The sequence below is a fragment of the Rhamphochromis longiceps genome, linkage group LG14 (assembly GCF_057381845.1).
Source record: "Rhamphochromis longiceps isolate RC_006_pf linkage group LG14, R_longiceps_female_GT1.1, whole genome shotgun sequence".
NCBI lineage: Eukaryota > Metazoa > Chordata > Actinopteri > Cichliformes > Cichlidae > Rhamphochromis > Rhamphochromis longiceps.
The window spans coordinates 27650006-27672648 of record NC_140570.1 but is presented as its reverse complement, the minus strand read 5'-3'; the positions used below and the strand labels follow the sequence as shown (position 1 = coordinate 27672648).

Sequence of the window (22643 nt, the reverse complement as noted above, 5' to 3'; positions counted from 1 at the left end):
AGAACAGAATATGAAACGGACTAGCTGACTGGTTGAATGGTTGGCTGGCTGAACAGAGAACACACTCACGGAATCGAAAATGACAAGACAGTGGACAGGAAGAAACTGAGGGCTTAAATACACTGATGATGATTAGAGACCAATGAGTACACAGCTAAACATAATCTGACTAATAACACATAAACACACACACCCGCCCTCTCACATCATCTATAATTGACTGAGTCAGGACTCTTCCAGACACTAAACCAAGGCACAATGTACATTTCAATTCCTTTAATTTTAAATATGTTTATATTGTCTATCTTGTAAAATAGTCAGATGTCTATTCATATTAATGTACAGAATTCATCTGCTTGCTGCTACTACTGCACATTCACCCAATGTATATACTACATATATATATATATAATGTTCTTCCTCTACACACCCCCCCCCAAATTTTTTTGCACATGTCGAGGAGCATGTCAGGCTACATTTCACTGTGTGTTATACTTGTATAACTATGCATGTGACAAATAAAGAACCTTGAACTTGAACTTGAACCTTGAACTTGAAGTGGAACTAGACATGATGCACATAGATAAAGCTGGCACGGTAAAACAGGAAACATGAACATGTGGAAAATAAACAGAACATGAACAAACATGACCCAGGAACCCTGACAGATATAGCTAAATTATGTCTAAAGTTAAATTTAACAATGTAGTGTCACAGAGTCAATGCTTGCACATTCTAGCATACACAGTAAAGGAGAAATCCAAACTTTCTTTATATGTTCTCACTTTTATATTTTATTTAATATATTTATATAAATGTGTATTCACCATATGTATTTTTCTATTGCATGTGGAAAATGTTTTTTTATGATCGAGTGCCACGGCCCATTATAACTTTTTTTGTGTTCATCTCTGGTCTCAACAGGATGATGTAACATTTGGGCCCAAACAGTGCGACCAACAGGCCAAAGCTTGAGGCCAAGATGGCAAATACCTCCACTGCATCTGCATGGTTTCCAGGTGAGCTGATATAAGCAGGAACGAAGGCCACCCACACAGCACAGAAGATCAGCATGCTGAATGTGATGAGCTTGGCCTCATTAAAACTATCAGGGAGATTCCTTGCCAGGAAAGCAATTAAAAAACTGAGGAAAGCCAGCATGCCAATATAACCCAATAACACTCCAAAACCAACACTAGACCCAACTGAACACTCATAAATGATCTTATCATTGTGGTATTGGGTGTTTTTATTTGGAGTAGGAGAAGCAGAAACAAGCCAGGCAGTGCAGATGACTACTTGAATAGATGTAAGAAACAGAATTGTTCCTCTTTGCTGCATAGCACCAAACCACTTCAGACTGGCTCCCCCTCCTGGCTTGGAGGCTTTGAACACAGCCAGAACAACCATGGTTTTTACCAGGATGCATGAGACACACAGCACAAAGCTGATCCCAAATGCTGCATGCCTGAGTTGGCATGTCCAAAGCCTGGGTCGTCCAATGAACAGCAGTGAACACAGGAAACATAACTTAAGTGACAGCAATAGCTGGAAACTAAGTTCCGAATTGTTGGCAAGTACTATAGGTGTTCTGCGATGGAAGAAAAAGATCCCTATAACAACAGCACATATAATTGTTCCCAGCAAAGAGGTTGCTGTTAAACAAAATCCCAGAGGCTCATCGTAGGAGAGAAACTCTGTCTTCTTGGGAACACAGTGGTCACGCTGATGGTTTGACCAAAAATCCTCTGGACAACTGGTACACTCCAAGGAATCTGACAATAAAAGCTAAGATGGTGAAATGCATTTTACATTTAATATAAATTAAATAAAATATGCAAAGACAAGCACTTACTGCTCTTATTGTTTATTTTTCCCTCAGAGCAAGGGATGCAGTCGAAACAGCATTTGGGTTCTCCCTTCCGTCTCACCATGTGGGTACCAGGAGGACAGCTCTCACTACATACTGATCGACCTGGCTGTTAGACAAAATTAATATTACCTGCTAGAATTACATATATTGTGCACATGAGAAAAATGAAAAATATACATATGGGAAAAGATAAAAGGATAGAAAAACCATTTTAAACCTTTTTGGATTCAAAGTTCCAGAAGATTTTATCTTCATCAAGTATGAGTTCTTCACCTTTGAAAGCTGACCTCTTAACTTCACCAACATTCTGAACTTTAGTGCTTCCATCAGGGAGCCACAACCAGTTCATCACATCATAAATTGGCACCACATCACCATTCTCATCAAATGACACTTGATCACCAAATTCAGTGGTGAAGTTCACCCTTTCCAAGTAATAAACATGCTGTTAAAAACAGATGTATAAGAATTAAATTACTTTTAACAATGTAAACTGTGGCCCTGCTGTTCAGTAGTCAAATATTAGAGCTATTAAATTTGAATATAGGAATTCATTGCTTTTAAACAAGGCCTATAGTAATGCGACATACTTATTCCATTAATGGTTTCTCTGATCTAATTACAGTAACCACTACTTTTGCTCAGGAGAAAATATAATCCTCAATCCAGCTTTTTCATAGTTAATTTTATAGCACTGCATTTTGCCTTACAGGGTAAATTCTTTTCTAAATGTAATTACAGAACAATCAATTTAGACAAAAAGTGTAACCTGATATCACACCTGCCATGGCTCCAGTGTTTGTAATGTGGCACAGCTGTTCCCACTGAAAGGTCCTCTTCCAGGCTTGCATTGCAGCATCTCATCAAGGGAATATGCCAGAGCATAAACAGCTTTGTACACATTATACTCAGGCCGGAGGTCGGAAACGTCCAAGAACTCATTGTTCACATTTTCCAAATCTTCCTGTCCAGTGCATAATATACCACCCCCTTCCACCCAGCCTGCTGGAGCTGGTTCAAATCTGCACTTAAATGTGAATTCCCAAAATTGATTCACCTGAAATATTATGAAAACTATTTTAGATGTTATACATAATAAAATATGCAATTCCTGCAAATACCACTGTAAATAGTTTAACCCTCACCATGCTATTTCCATAGCTATTGTTGTGATGCAAGTCAGGACGTATTTGTAACAGGAATTCCCTGAGCCCTGTTATTTCTCCTCGACGAATAGCGATGCCCAGTGTACCACCCAGGTATGGCATGAGGTGAGGTGTTTGGAGCACAACAGCAGTTGTCCAGGCTTCACTGGCCATCCACTGTAGGCCTGTTACATTTTGCCTCACCACCTGTGCATTATGTTTGACCAAATGTACAAACTCATATTGTAAGTAGCAACTAATTTAGTAACATTATGAATTCTTTATTACTAGTTTTCTCTACTCAATCAATATATAAAGACATAATGCATCTGTTACACAGTGTAGTGATGCAAATCTACATAGCTAGTAAAAATTTAAAACTTTTAAATTCAAACCTCTTCCATAAGGTTTATCATGTGACTCTCATGTGCAAATACAATGACAACTTGAGCTGTGGATTTTTTCATCACATTTACAATCCTCCTGAGTTCATCTGTTTCTTTGTGCAAGGACAACATTTCAGTGTAAGCCAGGCAACCTTCACCAGACTGACTTAACTCAGACTGGAAGGATCTTGCTGCATGGAGTCCATAGTCATCATCACTGACAAGCAGACCTGCCCAAGTCCAGCCAAAATGTTTTAGAATCTGAATCAAAGCATGGACCTAAGTGAATACAGATTAAAACATGAATGCATAGACAAGACAAAACTTAGTTATTCATTAGTTACTGATGACTGTTTATAATTGTGCTGATCAATTTTCACCTGGAAAGCATCACTTGGGATCGTCCTAAAGAAGGATGGATACTTTTTACGGTCACTCAGGCAGGAACATGTGGCAAAATAACTCACCTGTGAAAGATACAGACTGTATATTGTAGAAATATTCAAAGCCTTGACTGCCTCCTTACATTTTTTAAGCTTCAATCTGGTCATTAAATTTACAATTAGGTCTATATATTTATATTAAATATAACCAAAAATAATATTTCATGGTTAAACTGGAAACTTACCATAGGTATGCTGTACAAACCTAAGACAGTGGAGATGGCAATTGAACGTGTAGAGGATGAATCACCCACAATCCCTATGACTGGAGGATTTCCAACACATGTATTATGTAATATTATTTGATCCTCTTGACCACTGGCTAATGACAATGCAGCACGGAATCCAATTCCAAGTTCAACGCAGTTATCATAAAGAGTGAATCCCAGAGTCACATTAGGCAATAGGTTGGAGTTTCTGTTGATTTCATCAATTGCAAAGGCCATGGTTTTTGCCTGCCTAAATCCTAGAACATCAAAACTAACAAAAAAACACAGTCTGCTATTGAAAAATATAGCAGTATACCTGGAAAACATTTTGCAACCATACACGTTTTGCAACTACTCAAATGAAAAGAACAGAAACAACTAAAGTAACATGCTAAATGACAAAAATAAAGAAAGTTCATATTGCAAGATGTGTGTATTTGTTCTTAATGCCACTGTTGGCAGTGATTTCCCAAAGTCTTTTGTGCTGTTTCACTGTCATACTTACCCATGGCAAGTAGGCTGTTGTGGCTCTGAGGTAAATGACAGGTCAGGGAAGATAGAAAAGAAGTGAACTTCAAACAGTCCTCCTAGGATCAGATCTCCACTTTTTTGCATGCTATTTAGATGAAACTGTCCACGTGAGTGGCAGGAGGACGAAGACAGAGAAGAGGCTGCAGTAAAAGAAAAGTAACAATATATCAAAATGAACAAGAGCAAATTGGCGTGTACAAGTGACAACATAACTATTATCTGCTTTTCCCCTTTTCTCAGCCCAGTCAGGTTTCATGGCGTTGCAATTTCTTCTTATTGACATGCAGTACTGTAAATAACCTATCAGAGCAGACAGCAGATGGGCAGGGCCTATAATACATTTCATTTGAGATCAGTTTTTATTGATGCAGATGCTATGACTGAACATACACTCACTTGTGACTATGCAGGTTAGAGAGTTAGAAAGTTAAACATAATTTTTGTGTTTTTTTTTTCATATTTATCAAGTGCAGTAAAAGGGGGGGAGAAATATTCTTGCGGTTAAATCATTGAGACATACAGTGAGCAAATGAATAAATAAATAAATTCAAGACCATAATCTGAATAAATGCACAAGAACCTTCTATATTAACCCTTTAAGACCTACCATAGAACCAAGTCCGCAAGTTGATATACATCAATACAAACATTATATTCCAAATTTTAATAATATGTATGCATTAAGTCCATACTAACTACATAAATTGCAAAAATGTGCAATAAACTACAAAAAATTTGAAAATTGATTTTGTTTTTTAACAACATATATTTCTAGTTAGAGAAATTTCAGAGGTTTATCCCTCAAAACTGTAAATGCAAAGAAGTTGCACAAAATAGTTTCCAACCACAGGAAATTCATTTTGAATGTCTTTATAGTTTCTTTTTTTGAGATACAACAATTTTTATATACTGGAGGAAAAACGAAAATAAATCCTACAATGCGAATATGCAAACCCCCCCCCCCCAAAAAAAAAAAAAAACAAAACAGCATGTGCATCAAAATAAACAATTTCCAACAATGTAATTTGAGTTCTAAGTTTCCCAGAGACTATACAGAAAGGCATAAACTCAAACATTAATTTTAAAAACAGCAGCATAGCTTTGTTTTCCGCGAAAATGACGTCCCTTCCGTTTTCGGGCAGGTAATGGCGAACATCAGATAGATTGTGGTGACGTTTATTCCAACGTAGGAAGTGTTATGAACAGCTGATGTCATGATTCGGCCGTGTGGCAGGCAGGATGAGGACCCAAATTGCAAACTCACAGACACGGGGGATAAACTCAAAATGCAGCTTTATTGCTGACAGGTGATAAACAATAACGATGATACAAAAGCAATGCAAAACTACACTAAACTGGGAAAAGCTAAAGTAACATATACCGGAAGACACGGGGAGAACCACACACGGCATGAGGGAGAACGCGACGCCGAACAGAGGGAGACTCAGACAGAAATACACAGAGGGTAAACGAGGAAAGTGGGCACACACGGGGAACACAGGTGATACTGATAATCATAACGAGACAGGGCGGGGTGAACTGAACATGACATGTACAGGCACAGAGGTTCAGACAGGAGGAGAGAGAGCACGGGGAAAACAGACATAACGGGCTGGGGAAACATGGAATAAAACATAAGGAGAGACGAGGGCTCACAGATACACAGAGGGGCACACAGGGGGTAAAAGCCATGAAGGGAAAACACTTAGGGAACAACACAACAGGGCAACTCAGAAAACATGGCCTAAATAAGGAACGAAATACAAAAATACAAGGAACTAAGAATACTGGGCCCACATGGCCCAGGACCATGACATCACCCCCCCCTAAAGGGCTGGCTCCCGACAGCCCAAACCCGAGAAACAAAACTAAAACAGAAAACAACCCACCCAGGGCGGGAGGCGGGGGACCAGGACGGAGGGACCAGAACGGGAAACAAAACAAACAACAGAAAACACAGGAGCACATGACCGTAGTCCAAATAAGGTTCAGGGGGCCGACCCAGAGCCCACAGGCACAAGAGTTCACGGGTCACACGGTCGGGGGGCCGACCAGGCGGGTGGCACAGGTGGCAGAGCTGGTCCGGAGGCCGGCCGTGCGGAAGGCAATGGCGGCGGCGACGAAGGAGACGACGGAGCAGTTCAGGAGGCCGGCCGCGCGGAAGGCAGCGGCGGCGGCGAGGGAGACGACGGAGCAGTTCAGGAGGCCGGCGGCGAAGGAGACGACGGAGCAGTTCAGGGGGCCGGCCGCGCGGAAGGCAGCGGCGGCGACGAAGGAGACGACGGAGCAGTTCAGGGGGCCGGCCGCGCGGAAGGCAGCGGCGGCTCTCCAGTCTCAGGCGTGCTGGCCATGGCCTGGTGGGCACAGGACTAGTCGAGGCAGGACCAGACGAGGCAGGACCAGACGATGGCGATGCGGGGGCCGGACCAGGCGTCGCTGCAGAGGCTGAGGCTGGACCAGGAGGAGCAGAAGCCAAAGTTGGAGCTGGGCCAGACGAGGACGAAGACTCTGAGGCTGGGCCAGACGAGGACGAAGACTCTGAGGCTGGGCCAGACGAGGACGAAGACTCTGAGGCTGGGCCAGACGAAGCACAGGCTGAGGCTGGGCCAGACGAAGCACAGGCTGAGGCTGGGCCAGGCGAGGCTGAAGACTCGGAGGCTGCGGCAGGCGAGGCTGAAGACTCGGAGGCTGCGGCAGGTGAGGCTGAAGACTCGGAGGCTGGACCAGGCGAGGCTGAAGACTCGGAGACTGCGGCAGGCGAGGCTGAAGACTCGGAGGCTGGACCAGGCGAAGATGAAGCCGGGCCAGGCGAAGATGAAGCCGGGCCAGGCGAAGACGAAGACGCTAGAGCTGCAGCGAACGTGGACGAGGCTGCCGGTGGAGCAGCTGGTGGCTGAACGGGCCCCTCGGACCCTCCAGCGGAGACAGGAGGCTGAACGGGCCCCTCGGACCCTCCAGCGGAGACAGGAGGCTGAACGGGCCCCTCGGACCCTCCAGCGGATGAGGTAGATGGCGGCGTGGGAGCCGCGGAGTCCTGGATGAGCTCATCCGAGCTCCCAGCAGGAGCTGATGCAGAGCCAGGGAGATTTGGGACCCCTGGCTGAATGTTAAGCTGACCAGCGGACCATACTGCTATCGGGGACTGGGCTACAGGAGCTACTGGGGACTGGGCTACAGGAGCTACTGGGGCCTGCGCTACAGGCGGCACTGGAGCTTCTGGGGCCTGCGCTACAGGCGGCACTGGAGCTACTGGGGCCTGCGCTACAGGCGGCACTGGAGCTACTGGGGCCTGCGCTACAGGCGGCACTGGAGCTACTGGAGACTGAACTGGGGGTGACACTGGAGACTGAACTGAGGGTGGCTGCGAGGGAGCTAACTGAACTGAGGGTGGCTGCGAGGGAGCTAACTGAACTGAGGGTGGCTGCGAGGGAGCTAACTGAACTGAGGGTGGCTGCGAGGGAGCTAACTGAGCCGAGGGTGGCTGCGGGGGAGCTAACTGAGCCGGGAGTAGCTGCGGGGGAGCTAACTGAGCTGAGTGTGTCTGCGGGGCGGCTAACTGGGCTGCTGGTGGCTGCACCGGCGATAAGCAGCTCGCGTCGACATCCGCCACACAAAACACAGCCCCTGAGCGAACAGTCACTATGTCTGGAAAAGACACAGAGTCCTCACTCACCACAGCAGGTGAATTGGAAGTCCGAGTGTCCGGCTGTGGGGTGGTGCGTCGCTGTACAGTGTCTCCGGAGTCCAAACAAAAGGGGACAGAATTATCCGAGTCCGGTGTTAAAAAAACAGAGCCACTCACAGTTGTGCACGGGTTAAGAAGTCTGGGATCCGAAAGCTCGGGCTGAGAGTGTGACACACGGTCACTCTCTCCCAGGGGTGAAAACTGCTCCGCTGCTCGGGAACGGCGACGACGTGAACGCCGTTTTCTCCGGGAAGGGGGAGGAGACGAGCCGGGCCGCGAATCCGTCAGCGGGCCGGGCTGAACATCCTCCGGCTCTTCGTACAGGAGCGACCGCTCCGGGAGGACGCCTACAGTGGAGACGAGGAAGTCCTGGATGTGGGGGTGGAGCGCGCCGAATAGCCACGGGAGTCCGGACACCATCCGCTGTAGGCGGACGGCTACGGTCTCCCGGTACTCACCCTCGGGCAGCACCACCCACTCCTGACAGTGATACTCCACTGTATAAATCAGATCCTCCCGGAGGTCAGCGGAGGGGTTGTGAATTGCTGGGTCCATATCGTGGTCGCGTTCTTCTGTCATGATTCGGCCGTGTGGCAGGCAGGATGAGGACCCAAATTGCAAACTCACAGACACGGGGGATAAACTCAAAATGCAGCTTTATTGCTGACAGGTGATAAACAATAACGATGATACAAAAGCAATGCAAAACTACACTAAACTGGGAAAAGCTAAAGTAACATATACCGGAAGACACGGGGAGAACCACACACGGCATGAGGGAGAACGCGACGCCGAACAGAGGGAGACTCAGACAGAAATACATGAACATGAGATGTACAGGCACAGAGGTTCAGACAGGAGGAGAGAGAGCACGGGGAAAACAGACATAACGGGCTGGGGAAACATGGAATAAAACATAAGGAGAGACGAGGGCTCACAGATACACAGAGGGGCACACAGGGGGTAAAAGCCATGAAGGGAAAACACTTAGGGAACAACACAACAGGGCAACTCAGAAAACATGGCCTAAATAAGGAACGAAATACAAAAATACAAGGAACTAAGAATACTGGGCCCACATGGCCCAGGACCATGACAGCTGATCAGTTGGCAAAGCGTGTTTCTGGAATATTGTGGTTTTTTTTGCTGCAAATGCTTTTTACGCAATTTTTGCAAAGACATATTTTGAAGGAAACCGTGACGTAGGAAGAGCTGAATGCATACGATTTAAGTACAATTCCTCTGGTTTCATATATTCATATACTTTTCAGTTAGCTGTGAATAAGACCCAAGATACTTTAAACAAATTTGATAATTGTATTCTTTAAAGGCTATACTCTGTGTAAAAAAAGGGGTGGGGGTGGATCATTTAACTTGTCCGAGTATAATATGATGACATCACTTCCTGTTTTGAGAATTAGCATAGCAGCCATGTTAAGTATGTGCTGAACACAATTTGCTTTCATCTGCACTGAAGCATCATGGAAGTATTGGCTAAAGTTAGTTTATTTTACATGATATGTTAGATATTAAACCTGAAGTATTTTATTGACAGGTTAATTCACGACATAATGGTACCACTTATTGTTAATTTGAGTTAGGAGTGCAGATGCTAACTATTTTTGTATTGTTTTTTTTAATTGTTTATTTGACGTTTTCATCAGAATATCTGTGAAGAATAGATTAAGATTCAGTAGATGTTTAGTCTGTGACTCTGCATTTTTATTGGATCTGGTTTATCTAGGTGTTTAGACAGTGTTCTACACTCCCTGAAACTCCTACTAATTTTGCCCAATAAAGAAAAAAGCATATGTATTATTGCTATTCTAATAGTATCCCTACCTAAATTTGTCAACAGGCACAGACACACACAAACACCCAAGCACAGAAGCTTTAATTAATTGTTAACCTCAATATGAATTTCACCCTTTACATTCATGTTCTCTAGGCAGAAACAGATTTTATCACATCGATTTATTGTGAGAAACAATACACCCATATTAAGATTAAAATACTGAGGACAACCAAAATGTTACAACACATTTAAGGCAAATGGTCAGTTTCTGTTTTCTGTTTGCCCCTGTCTCTGTTTCTGTGTCTGTGTGTGTCTGCCCATTGCTTTCAGGAGCAGGAGCTCAAATTAGGTCAGTTTTTTTTTACAATGGCAGCATTCATTTTTTTGTTTGTTTTTGTTTTTGTTTTGTTTGTTTGTTTTCTCAGGTAGCCTTTAAGGATGAATTCACAAAAAATCATCTTCTCTGAATGGAATATCTTTAGCTTACAGCTGCAACTCCTTTGAATGTTAGAATTTGTAACTTCATTTCTTGTGCATTCTTTTGGTTGAGATCCAAAAGTTTCAACTTGAGGGGAGAAAAGATCTGGTGAGGCGAACAATCCAGCAAGTTACAATTTCTCTAAGATAACATTTTGCCATGATAATGCTCTTAAAAAAAATCTATTAGCCATACTATTGTTTGATAAAAGATTTAAGATTTTAGCGACCCTAAATTATTACTGTTGGAGACAAAATGTGAAATGAATTCAACCGATTAAGTGATTAATTTAAATAACCCAAATTATATTAATTCTATTCATTTATAGTGAGCCGACCCATGATTGCCTTCTTTGTGTTTCTCTCTGGTTTCAGCAGAATTATGTAACATTTGGGTCCAAACAGTGCCACCAATAGCCCGAAACTTGAAGCCAAAATGGCAAATACTTCCACTGCATCTGCATATTTACCTGGAGAGTTGACATAAGCAGGGACAAAGGCCACCCACACGGCACAGAAACTTAGCATGCTGAATGTGATGAGTCGGGCCTCATTGAAATTATCTGGAAGATTCCTGGCTAGAAATGCTAGCAAAAAGCTAAGGACAGCCAGCACACCAATGTAACCCAGTAACACTGCAAAGCCAATTGTAGACCCAACAGCACACTCATACACTATCTTGTCATTTTGGTATTGCATGTTTTTATGTGGAGCTGGAGAGGAAGAGACAAGCCAGGCAGTACAGATTCCTGCCTGAATACAAGTAAGAGCCAGAACTGTCCCTCTCTGTTGCATCGACCCAAACCACTTAAGAATGGTTCCCCCTCCTGGCTTGGAGGCTTTGAACACAGCCAGAACAACCATAGTTTTCACCAGGATACATGAGACGCAAAGCACAAAACTGATGCCAAATGCTGCATGCCTCAGCTGGCATGTCCATACCCTGGGTCTTCCGATGAATAACAGTGAACACAGGAAGCATAGTTTCAGTGATACTAAGAGCAAGAAGCTCAGCTCTGAATTGTTTGCACGTACCATGGGTGTACGTCGATGATAGAAAAAGATCCCTAAAACAACTGCACAGATAAATGTGCCCAACAAAGAGGCAGTTGTCAAACAAATACCAAGAGGCTCATGGTAGGAGAGGAACTCTGTCTTCTTAAGAACACAGTGGTCATTCTGAGGGTTTGACCAAAAATCTTCTGGACAACTGGTGCACTCCAAGGAATCTGACAACAATAGGAAGGCATATAATCGATGATATCAATTGTATATAACTATGTATAATTTCTCAAAATTAAAATAAAAATATCCTTGAATTACAAATACCCACTGTTGTTTTTGCTGATTTTTCCCTTTGAACATGGAATGCAAGTAAAACAGCACTCTGGTTGTCCTTTGTTTCTAGCCATCCGGGTGCCTGGAGGACAGCTCTCACTACACACTGATCGGGGTGGCTAGAGAAAGACAAACTGATTACATACAAGGTTCAATATACACTACTTCACTCAGTATTTTTTTAAAAGAAGTTATTTAGAAAAGTAAAAATAACCTTTCCTGATTCAAAATTCCAGAACATTTTGTCTTCATCAATGGTGAGTTCTTCACTTTTAAAGCCTGACCTTTTAACCTCACCAACATTCTGAACTTTAATTTGTCCATCAGGTAGGTGTAACCAGTTCATGACATCATATATTGGCAATGCATCACCATTTTCATCAAAGGATACTTGATCACCAAATGGAGTGGTGAAGTTGACATTTTGTAAATAATGTATGAGCTAATGAAGGTTAATGGAAAAAAAGAAGGAACAGCATCAAGGTAGACTGTAATTCAGAATGTTGTTTCATCTAATTTTTCTTAATTATTTAAAAAAATACTACTTCTACCATTTCTTTTATTTTGGAAAGAAAATAATGGAAATTCATTGCAAACATATCAGTGCCCTTATAGAATAATGGACCTTTTTCAATAACAAAAACTTCAGTGACACAGTAGCTTTTCAAACAAAAATGTATAAATTGATACCATACCTGCCATGGTTCCATTGTTTGCAAAGTAGCACAGCTGTGCCCTCTGAAGGGTCCTGTTCCTGGCTTGCAATGCAACATGTCATTAAGAGCATATGCGAGAGAATACACGGCCTTGTACACATTGTAGTCAGGCCTGAGATTAGAAAGATCAAAAAACTCAGTGTCCACATTTTCAATATGCTCCTGCCCAGTGCATAGCGCTCCTCCACCTTCCAGCCAGCCTGCAGGAGCTGGTGCAAATCTGCACTGAAATGTGAATTCCCAAAACTGATTTACCTGTAATGGAATAAAAGTATTGAGAGATAATAGAAAATATTTATTTATTTCATGTCTCATTCTCATTCATTTTAGATATACTTTCAAATTATATTTATTTCAGAATTATTACCAAATTATTGTTGTATCTTCCATTGTCACTTTGGTCTGGGTGTATTTTTAACAGGAATTCCCTCAGCCCTGGTAATTCGCCTCTGCGGATGGCAATGCCCAATGTGCCACGCAGGTACGGAGTGAGGTGGGCTGTTTGGAGCACTGATGCTGTTGTCCATGTTTCACTTGCAATCCATTGGCGACCTATCACATTCTGCTTCGCTACCTATGATAATAAATTTAGAATACAAAATTTATGTAGGTTCTCACTATAGCTATTAAGTTATCAAGTTATTGATATGAAGTTAGTTAAATAAACAATGTTTATTTTTCTTGCACATTTGGGGCATTTTGATAACATAAAACTGATTAAGTTTCATTGTGATGTTTCTGCTTTTTAATGTTATCAGTTTAATCTAATTATTAGAATACCCATTTTACCTTCAATGGCAGTCATTTTTGTCTAGACAAATAAAGTACAATGCTGCAATAAAAATTATCTATGTGAACATTTTTTTATTTCCAACCTCTTCCATTAGTTGAATCAAGTGTATCTCATGTGCAAACACTATGACCACACGAGCTGTTGATGTCTTTATCAAATGTACAATCCTCTTCAGTTCACTTGGGTCACTGTCCCAGGGCAAAATCTCTAAGTAGGCCAGACAACCATCACCAGATTTAGCCAGGTCAGATTGGAAGGATTGGGCAACATGGAGTCCGTAATCATCATCACTGACTAGAAGACCTATCCAAGTCCAGCCAAAGTGTTTTAGAATCTGAATCATAGCACGCACCTAAGTGGATATGAGATGAGTGTATTATTTTAAAAAAATTATAAATATACATCTGAAACCAATTAATGCAACCTCTATAATTTATCTTATTCATTAAATACATCAAAGTTATTAGAAATAATTTCAAAGTCCTTTCCTGAAACTATGGTATATTTCATTTAACTTGGTAATTATGTTTTACCTGGAAAGCATCACTTGGGATGGTTCTGAAAAAAGTTGGAAAACGCTGACGATCACTGAGGCAGGAGCATGTGGCAAAATAACTCACCTATTACAAATATACAAGAGACATATTAACACATCATACAAGTAAAAGCCAGTCCAAATGCTATTATAAGTACCGCCAAAATGTACCGCAGGGGATCAATACTACACTTAAATGAAATGCACAGTGCAAGCATAAAAATATGAAACTTAAAACTTACAATAGGTATATTGTATAAACTTAGCACACTGGAAATAGCAATAGAAAATGTTGAGTAGTGATCACCAACAAGCCCAAGGACTGGAGGGATCCCTGAACAGTTCTCCTGAAGCAGAAACTGCTCCTCCTGGCCACTGGCTAGTGATAAGGCACCGCTGAGTGCAACAACAAGGGCACCACAGTTGTCATAAAGACTGTATCCAAGAGTCACATTAGGTAGCAAATTTAAATTCTTGTTGATCTCTTCAATAGCAAATACCATAGTCATTGCATTCCTGAACCCTACAATATCAAAGCTAACAAACAAGCAAACGTTACGTCAGTATTGTTCACTAAAAGAGATCTGCAAACATGAAAACAAGCAGAGATATACAAAATGAACCCTAAAACGAGTGTATGTTAATACAAAATAAGAAGTGTAATTAATATTTTGACATATGTACGCTAAGATAGAGAAGTTATCTTGTATATAATTTAGATCTGTCATGAATATTTTGAATAGTTATTATTTGTACATGTCTCTGCTGATGTCATATTTGTGTGACACTTACCCAGTGCAGTGAGGCTGTTGAGGCTCTGAGGTAAATGTTCTCTCTGGGTAGACAGAAGTGTAATGGACCTCAAACAACCCACCCAGTACCACATCGCCAGGCTTGTGCATTTCATTGAGATGAAACTTTCTTTCTAACTTACAAGATAAAGAAAGTGAAGAAGACACAAAGCATAAAAAGAAAAAAGGGAAAAAAAGTAAGACCAAAGAGACACCTGTGAAAATATATGTGACCTGGAAGCCCCCCATAACTGATCTCCACCTTCAGTATCATTGTTTCTTTTATAAGGTCTCTCTACTTTATATGAGGGGTGTGTTATCCCTTTAACATGCTTTGCGTCATTGTTTAATTTTTTTCAGCACTCTCAAGGGTATGGCTGCAGACATGTCACCACACTGAAATAAATATGAATATATAAACATAGTCTGAATGCTGTGCTGTATTAATAAATGTATAAAAGCACTGAACCATATATTTTGTAAAATGTACTTTAAAGATTTTGTACTTTTGGATTTGGAAAATGAATGTCAATCTTGCTTAATATTCAAATACATTTTTGATGTGTTTAATGACAAATAGCCTAGCAGGGTCTTTTGTTTGAGTATATCCTATTTGTATGAATAAACCTACATATATGTACTGGTGCTATCACTATATTTGACTGTTTGACTATCAGGTATTTGTTTTAGTAGAGCATGTCACTTAGGAGGTAGAGCAGATCACCTACTCATCGGAAGGTTGATTTGATCCCTGTCTGTTTTAGTATGCTTGCAAAATACCCTTGGGCAATATACTAACCCCAAGTTCCTCCCTGATGCATCCACCGGAGTATGAATGAGTATGCATGTGAACTTTAGATGGAAGAGGCATGTTGTGTCTCTGTACCACTCTGAGCTTTGAGTGCTCAGAGTAGGAAAGCACTATTAGAACTATAAGAACCAGCCCATTTTCCTTTATCATTAGACAGATCGATATTTGGTTTAATTATCAGGAAGGGATATGTAACTGGTTCCATTTGCTTGTCTGTTAGTCAGTTTTTAGGGACATTTTCAAACTTAACAATGATATACTAGGCATTGGGGGACATGACTTCACTCTTCATTGTTAGAGTCCGAGGATAGAATTGACCTTGAAAAAACTTTCAAGAAAACAATGAGTTTCTTGAAAATTTTTTCACAGATAAAAAAAACCTTTACAACACACTTTTTTAAATACAACACCCAATGTATCACAATGATGCCACAATGTTTTGCAAAATTACCCACTGCATAAATATATCTTAAAATATCAATATACAAGCCAAATATACCAACAAACCAGTTCTGTGGTAAAGAAATTTAACTATTTAATATGTAATCATTCAAATCATAGGTCAAAGGTCAGACACCAGCAAAATAAAAACAACATAAAACAAAGTTTTAGCATAGACCTTGGCCTTCACGGAGAGTTGTGCTCTCTGAGTGCTCTGACTAACCATATCTTAAGAAAGAAAGGGGTTATTCTAAGTAAATACCATTCCTGTGGCAATGGAATCATTCAAGTTGATATGTCCTCATTTAATATTAACATTTTTCATTGCTGAAAATTTACATTTAAAATGGTGAAAATGAGTCACGTTTTGATATAGTCATCTTTTTCTAAAATCAAAGCATATGTGAATTCTGTGACAATAGGTTCTCTTCTTTGAAAAGCCTATACTGACAGATATATATCTGTCATCTATATCGATATATATAGATGTAGACCATAATAAGTGGGCTTGATAAAAGCTGTGAAGTATTCAACCAGTTAACTATTATAATATCATTAGAGACGTAAAACAAGAGGTCACTGCACTTAAAGAATCATGGGTGGAATTCATTAGAAGAATTCTGACCATGAAGATTGTAGATGTTTACATAACAAGCTAAGGAGCAGCCAAAATTGACACACAGCGCCAATAATGTTGTGCACTGAGAGATATTCAGAGACGTTTTCAATGATGTGGGAGATATGCATGGGTACTTGTTATAGTACAAATAAAGTACAAATAAACAATACTAATGTGTAAAACTGTATAAAAACATTTAAAGGACAAATTATGGCTGCATTAATATGAATATATTTTTGGTCATTATCCTACAGATGTTGGTTTTATGGCTTGGTGGTCTCTCGACCCATGATTGCCTTCTTTGTGTTTCGCTCTGGTTTCAGCAGAATTATGTAACATTTGGGTCCAAACAGTGCCACCAATAGCCCGAAACTTGAGGCCAAGATGGCAAATACTTCTACTGCATCTGCATATTTTCCAGGAGAATTTACATAAGCAGGGACAAAGGCCGCCCACACGGCACAGAAGATCAGCATGCTGAATGTGATGAATTTGGCCTCATTGAAATTATCTGGAAGATTCCTGGCTAGAAATGCTAGCAGAAAGCTAAGGAAAGCCAGCACACCAATGTAACCCAGTAACACTCCAAAGCCAATTGTAGACCCAACAGCACACTCATACACCACTTTGTCATTGTAGTATTGGGTGTTTTTATGTGGAGTTGGAGAGGAAGAGACAAGCCAGGCAGTGCAGATTGCAGCTTGAATGGAAGTAAGAACCAGAACTGTCCCTCTCTGCTGCATAGCACCAAACCACTTAAGATTGGTTCCCCCTCCTGGCTTGGAGGCTTTGAACACAGCCAAAACAACCATAGTTTTCACCAGGATACATGAGACACAAAGCACAAAGCTGATCCCAAATGCTGCATGTCTCAGTTGGCATGTCCAAAGTCTGGGTCTTCCGATGAATAACAGTGAACAAAGGAAACACAGCTTAAGTGACACTAAAAGCAGAAAGCTCAATTCTGAATTGTTTGCACGCACCATAGGTGTGCTGCGATGATATGTGAAAATTCCTAGAACAACAGTACAGATAAATGTGCCCAACAGTGAGGTGGTTGTCAAGCAGATTCCCAGGGGCTCATGGTAGGAGAGGAACTCTGTTCTCTTAAGAACACAGTGATCTCTCTGGGGGCTTGACCAGAAGTCCTCTGGACAACTGGTGCACTCTAAGGAATCTAAAAAAATGGGAAGAATTTAGATTGATTTCTTCATTTGGTTTCACACTGTTTTGTCATATTATGAGTGTCTTGTACAATAAAATGGACAGTCAGTATTTTCATCTAGTAATATTTTCATTGATGTGTAACTGGAAACCACTCTCACAATAATTTTGACTTGGTGTTAATAAAAGCCACCATAGGACCGTACACTGCTAAACACAAAGAAACATCGCACATCTCATGCATTATAATGTCAAATGATACAAACCAGTGTTATTGCTGATCTTTCCCTCAGAGCAAGGGATGCAGTCATAGCAACACACAGGCTTTCCCCGCTTCCTTGCTATATGTGTTCCTGGAGGGCAGTTATTACTGCAAACTGATGTAGTTGGCTTAAGGGTAAAAATTATTATTTTTAAAAAGTTATTTAACACCAATTATACTTGTATTGTGTACTCTACTATCCTTTTGTTTGAAAGCAAATTGTATGAATAGGAGAATTTACCTCTTTTGATTTAAAGTTCCAGAAGATTTTGTTTTCATCAAGTGTGACTTCTTCACCTTTGAAAGCTGACATCTTAACCTCACCCACATTCTGAACTTTAGTGCTTCCATCAGGGAGCCACAGCCAGTTCATGATATCATAGATAGGTAAGGCATCACCATTCTCGTCAAAAAATACTTGATCACCAAATGGAGTTGTGAAATTGACTTTTTCCAAGTAATACATCAACTATAAAAGTGATAGATAAAGGCTTATGAACTTTTTTCTTCTTTTATACACCAATTATTGGAGCAACCTGGAATTAAGTCTATTACTTAGTTCATCAATGTACAATCATACAGTAATTAATAATAAAACTTCTTGCTATTGTCTCTTTAAAGCAGCGAGACATGAAACTATATTATTAGTTGCTACACAATTATCTTTCTTCCATAAAGTTTTGGTAAAATATGAATGGCTGGAGTATAAAATGACATCAAACCTGCCATGGCTCTAATTTTTGCAAAGTGGCACAGCTGTGCCCAATAAAAGGTCCTCTCCCTGGAACACAGTGCAGCATGTCATCAAGGGCATGTGCAAGAGCATACACAGCTTTATAAATATTATACTCAGGCCTGAGTTCAGTCACATCCAAAAGTTCAGTCTCAGCATTCCTAAGCTCTTCTTCTCCAGTGCAAAGTGTCCCACCATCTTCCAACCAGTCTGCTGAAAATCTACAGTGAAATGTATCTTCCCAAAACTGCTTCACCTAAAATGCACAACAACCAGAGAAACAAAAACAGGTCAACAAAAATAACCTACAGAAAATTTGACTTGAAGTTTATTAAGTTACCCTCTCACCATGTTGTTTGCACTATTCTGTTCTGCGGGATTAATTTTTAACAAGTAGTCTCTAAAGCCTGGTATTTCTCCTCGTCGGATGGCAATGCCTAGTGTTCCACCAAGGAATGGCATAAATTCAGGGGTATGGAGTCCACCAACTACTGTCCAAGCTTCACTGGCAATCCACTGCAAGCCTGTCACATTTTGTTTCACCACCTGTGGATTGCATTGCAGTTATGTTTTTACTCTCTTGTAATACATTACCTGCAATGTGTTTTATGATATTTTCCCTAACCTCTGTCATGAGATGAATCAGGTGTATTTGATGTGCAAACACAATGACAACACGAGCTGTGGATCTGGCCATCAGATCCACAATTTTCTTATATTCATTTGGATGATCTTCCCAAGGTAAAATCTCTGAGTAGGCCAAACAACCTCCACTTAATTGAAGAAAGTCAGACTTGAAGGATCTGGAAACATGGAGGCCATAATCATCATCACTGACTAGCAGACCTACCCATGTCCAGCCAAAGTGTTTTAGAATCTGAATCATAGCACGGACCTACATGAAAAGAGATTGAAGTTGTTAGTGTACATGTGTAAATATTCTTTTAGTGAAAATTTGCTTGTTCATGTCTAATATCAAAAAGTTAATTTAATGAAAGTTTAAAAAATAACATTAAATAAAAGTTAACTTCTCATGATAACACTTTTTACCTAAATACATTGTATTTTTATTTAAAGAAATACTTTTTGCAAATATGCAAAATTTTGCAAAAAGTATTTCTTTGACTGGTTTGGCTCATGTCTAAGTTTTCTGTCAGTAATTAACCTCAGATAAAAACTTAATTCTTATTGTGCAACTTTCTACCTGGAAAGCATCACTTGGGATTGTTCTAAAGAAGGATGGAAACCTCTGTCGATCACTCAGACAGGAGCAAGTGGCAAAATAACTCACCTGTCAAGAAGCATATATTATAAAATCCAATTGTGCAAATTGCAAGGGACATTCAGATAATTTTATTTAACAATGTAGATCAATTAAAATGCAGTATATCAGAAGCACACAAAAAAGTAGAATTGGGAAACTCACAATAGGAAGCTTGAATAAACCAAGAACACTTGAGGCAGCAATAGAAAATGTGGAGAAAGGATCACCCACAATCCCCACAACTGAAGGGGTCCCTGAACAGTTCTCCAGAAGCCAAAATTGCTCCTCTTGACCGCTGGCTAATGACAATGCTGCACTGAACCCAATCTCAAGTGTAGCACAATTGTCATAAAGGCTGTATCCCAGAGTCACATTAGGAAGTATCTTTGAATTCTTGTTTATCTCATCAATAGCAAAGGCCATGGTCATGGCATGTCTGAATCCAGGGGTGTCAAATCTAAAATACACAAAAAATGAAAAAGAGTAACTAAATTCTAAGCAATAATAGTAATGAGAGAATTTTGTCAGCTACATGGATGAGACTTACCCACGGCAGTTAGGCTGATCTGGCTCTGAGGTGAACGTCCGCTCAGGGAATACAGAACTGTAATGGACTTCAAATAACCCTCCCAGAATTACATCCCCAGGCCTGTGTATGCCATTGAGATTAAATTTATTTTGCAATTTACAGGATGAAGGTGGAAAGGAAGACTCCAGAAAGGAAGACAATAAAATCATTAACAGACAGATAAACATAAGCAAATATCTGACAAGAAAGCCCCCCATAACTGCCTCATTCTTTTTTATTTGTATTCATGGCTCCTTGATTTTATATAGAAGCCTATGTCAACCCCTTTCATCACTTTTTGATCCACACCCACCAGGGCATGGACAGTAATGTGGGATGGGCATAATAGAAATTTCATAATAACTGTGCTACATCAGCAGGTATTGTGAAAAATCCAAGCTCTTAGCAATATTACACATTTTATAAATAAGGTTAATTTTTAAAAACTGTTGCTTTGAAAATCAGAAGACTATTCTTAATCTACCTGTATTTCTTTGAAAATACATGCCAGTCACTGGTTATATAAATCCTATGATTTACAGTTCACAAGAAAATATAAGGCTCTCACCTTAGGTGGCACTTAGGTGGAAAGAGATCTTTAGAAAAAATTTTCTTGCATTGCCAAGGAAATGCACACTACATTGAATTTTGAAAATGATGACATACTTATTTTCAGTAAATTAAAAAAAATACTTTATTTACTACTACATTTACTGCAATTCCCCTATGCAAGGGCGTAGATTTGATTTTGGCATTGGTGGGGACAGATGATTCAACCATCGAACAGTGCCTTGTTTCTTTTTTTTTTCCCTTTTTCTCTTTGCTTCTTGATAAAAAAAAGGAGAAATATACTTGCCTACATATCCTATTCTACATGCTTTTAAACCATTTAAAATTACAATTCATGGTTTTATATGTGAATTAGATAATGTTAAATTACTATTAAACAAATGGCTGACTAAGTATTTTAGACTTTAGTTTACTTCAGTCATATTCCATATAAATCAGGTATCATACAAAAATAAAAATGGCTTCAAATACAGTCATGACAATAAAAGAATATGACTTTGAGGACTTAACAACATTACTTCAGTTATACTGCACCAACATCTCTGATACATTAGCACTAAGGGAACACTGAATGACCTGGTGGTTTTTGTCCTTAAAACTACTCATCTAAGATTACCACAAAGTAAAAGATCTCTCAGCAAAATTATGCAACATTTTAGGCACCATTGCCCCGATCAGATCAGTGAGCTGAGATGTTTTATTCTAAACATGAACTACTGTTACAGCAACAGACATGGACTACTGGTGTCCCACACCACAACTCAATGTCCGCTATGTGAAGGAGCCAAACACATGCCTTCTCCTCTTGTTAACTGAGATAAACTGCTGGCATATTGGTTTTACATCTATACTGTCCAGTGTCTCCTGGTGGACATAGAGCAGCATTGTTTAATCTCATTTGAGTCATTGTTGACCTTACCCATCTTTTTAGTCTTCTGAGAGCACTGAAGCTTCTTTTAGCCTCAGTACATGCGTTTTATCCTCAGATTAAAATTATTACTATGTGCTTGATGTAATAATAATAATAATGGATTGGATTTATATAGCGCTTTTCAAGGCACCCAAAGTGCTTTACAATACCACTATTCATTCACTCTCACATTCATACACTGGTGGAGGCAGCTACAGTTGTAGCCACAGCTGCCCTGGGGCAGACTGACAGAAGTGAGGCTGCCATATCGCGCCATCGGCCCCTCTGGCCAACACCAGTAGGTAAGTAGGGTAAAGTGTCTTGCCCAAGGACACAACGACCAGGACAGAGAGCCCAGGGATCGAACCGGCGACCTTCCGGTCACAGATGCGATTTCCAACCCCCTGAGCCACGGTCGCCCAACATGTACCTCACCTTTGGCCCTGGCTCTTCCCCTCTGACTGCACTAGGACATATTGCCACCTGATAAAATAACACATTGATTCGTGCCATATAAAAAGTGAGACATGTCAATTCAGATTCTTTGTCAAATATACACTAATAAATCAATTTACTTCAGCAGC

General features: G+C 40.5%; 3 protein-coding genes across 3 annotated transcripts; all 3 read right to left on the bottom strand.

The window, feature by feature from the left end:
- Nucleotides 1–864: 864 nt before the first annotated feature.
- Nucleotides 865–4671, bottom strand: LOC146654272 (extracellular calcium-sensing receptor-like). The gene is made up of 9 exons (XM_085380560.1): nucleotides 4562–4671; nucleotides 4033–4327; nucleotides 3785–3871; nucleotides 3414–3683; nucleotides 3019–3225; nucleotides 2655–2930; nucleotides 2091–2318; nucleotides 1856–1979; nucleotides 865–1775 (listed from the first exon to the last, which is right to left on the bottom strand). Exons 1-9 carry the CDS (start codon nucleotides 4669–4671, stop codon nucleotides 865–867), a joined length of 2508 nt encoding a protein of 835 aa, XP_085236686.1.
- Nucleotides 4672–10859: 6188 nt separating this feature from the next.
- LOC146654271 (extracellular calcium-sensing receptor-like) lies at nucleotides 10860–14828 on the bottom strand. Its single transcript, XM_085380266.1, has 9 exons — nucleotides 14719–14828; nucleotides 14169–14463; nucleotides 13925–14011; nucleotides 13474–13743; nucleotides 12966–13172; nucleotides 12578–12853; nucleotides 12097–12324; nucleotides 11878–12001; nucleotides 10860–11773 (listed from the first exon to the last, which is right to left on the bottom strand). Exons 1-9 carry the CDS (start codon nucleotides 14826–14828, stop codon nucleotides 10860–10862), a joined length of 2511 nt encoding a protein of 836 aa, XP_085236392.1.
- Nucleotides 14829–16851: 2023 nt separating this feature from the next.
- On the bottom strand, nucleotides 16852–20701 carry LOC146654270 (extracellular calcium-sensing receptor-like). The gene is made up of 9 exons (XM_085380558.1): nucleotides 20559–20701; nucleotides 20174–20468; nucleotides 19952–20038; nucleotides 19373–19642; nucleotides 19096–19293; nucleotides 18737–19003; nucleotides 18256–18483; nucleotides 18019–18142; nucleotides 16852–17765 (listed from the first exon to the last, which is right to left on the bottom strand). Exons 2-9 carry the CDS (start codon nucleotides 20438–20440, stop codon nucleotides 16852–16854), a joined length of 2355 nt encoding a protein of 784 aa, XP_085236684.1. The 5' UTR covers nucleotides 20441–20468; nucleotides 20559–20701.
- Between the last annotated feature and the right edge of the window lie 1942 nt (nucleotides 20702–22643).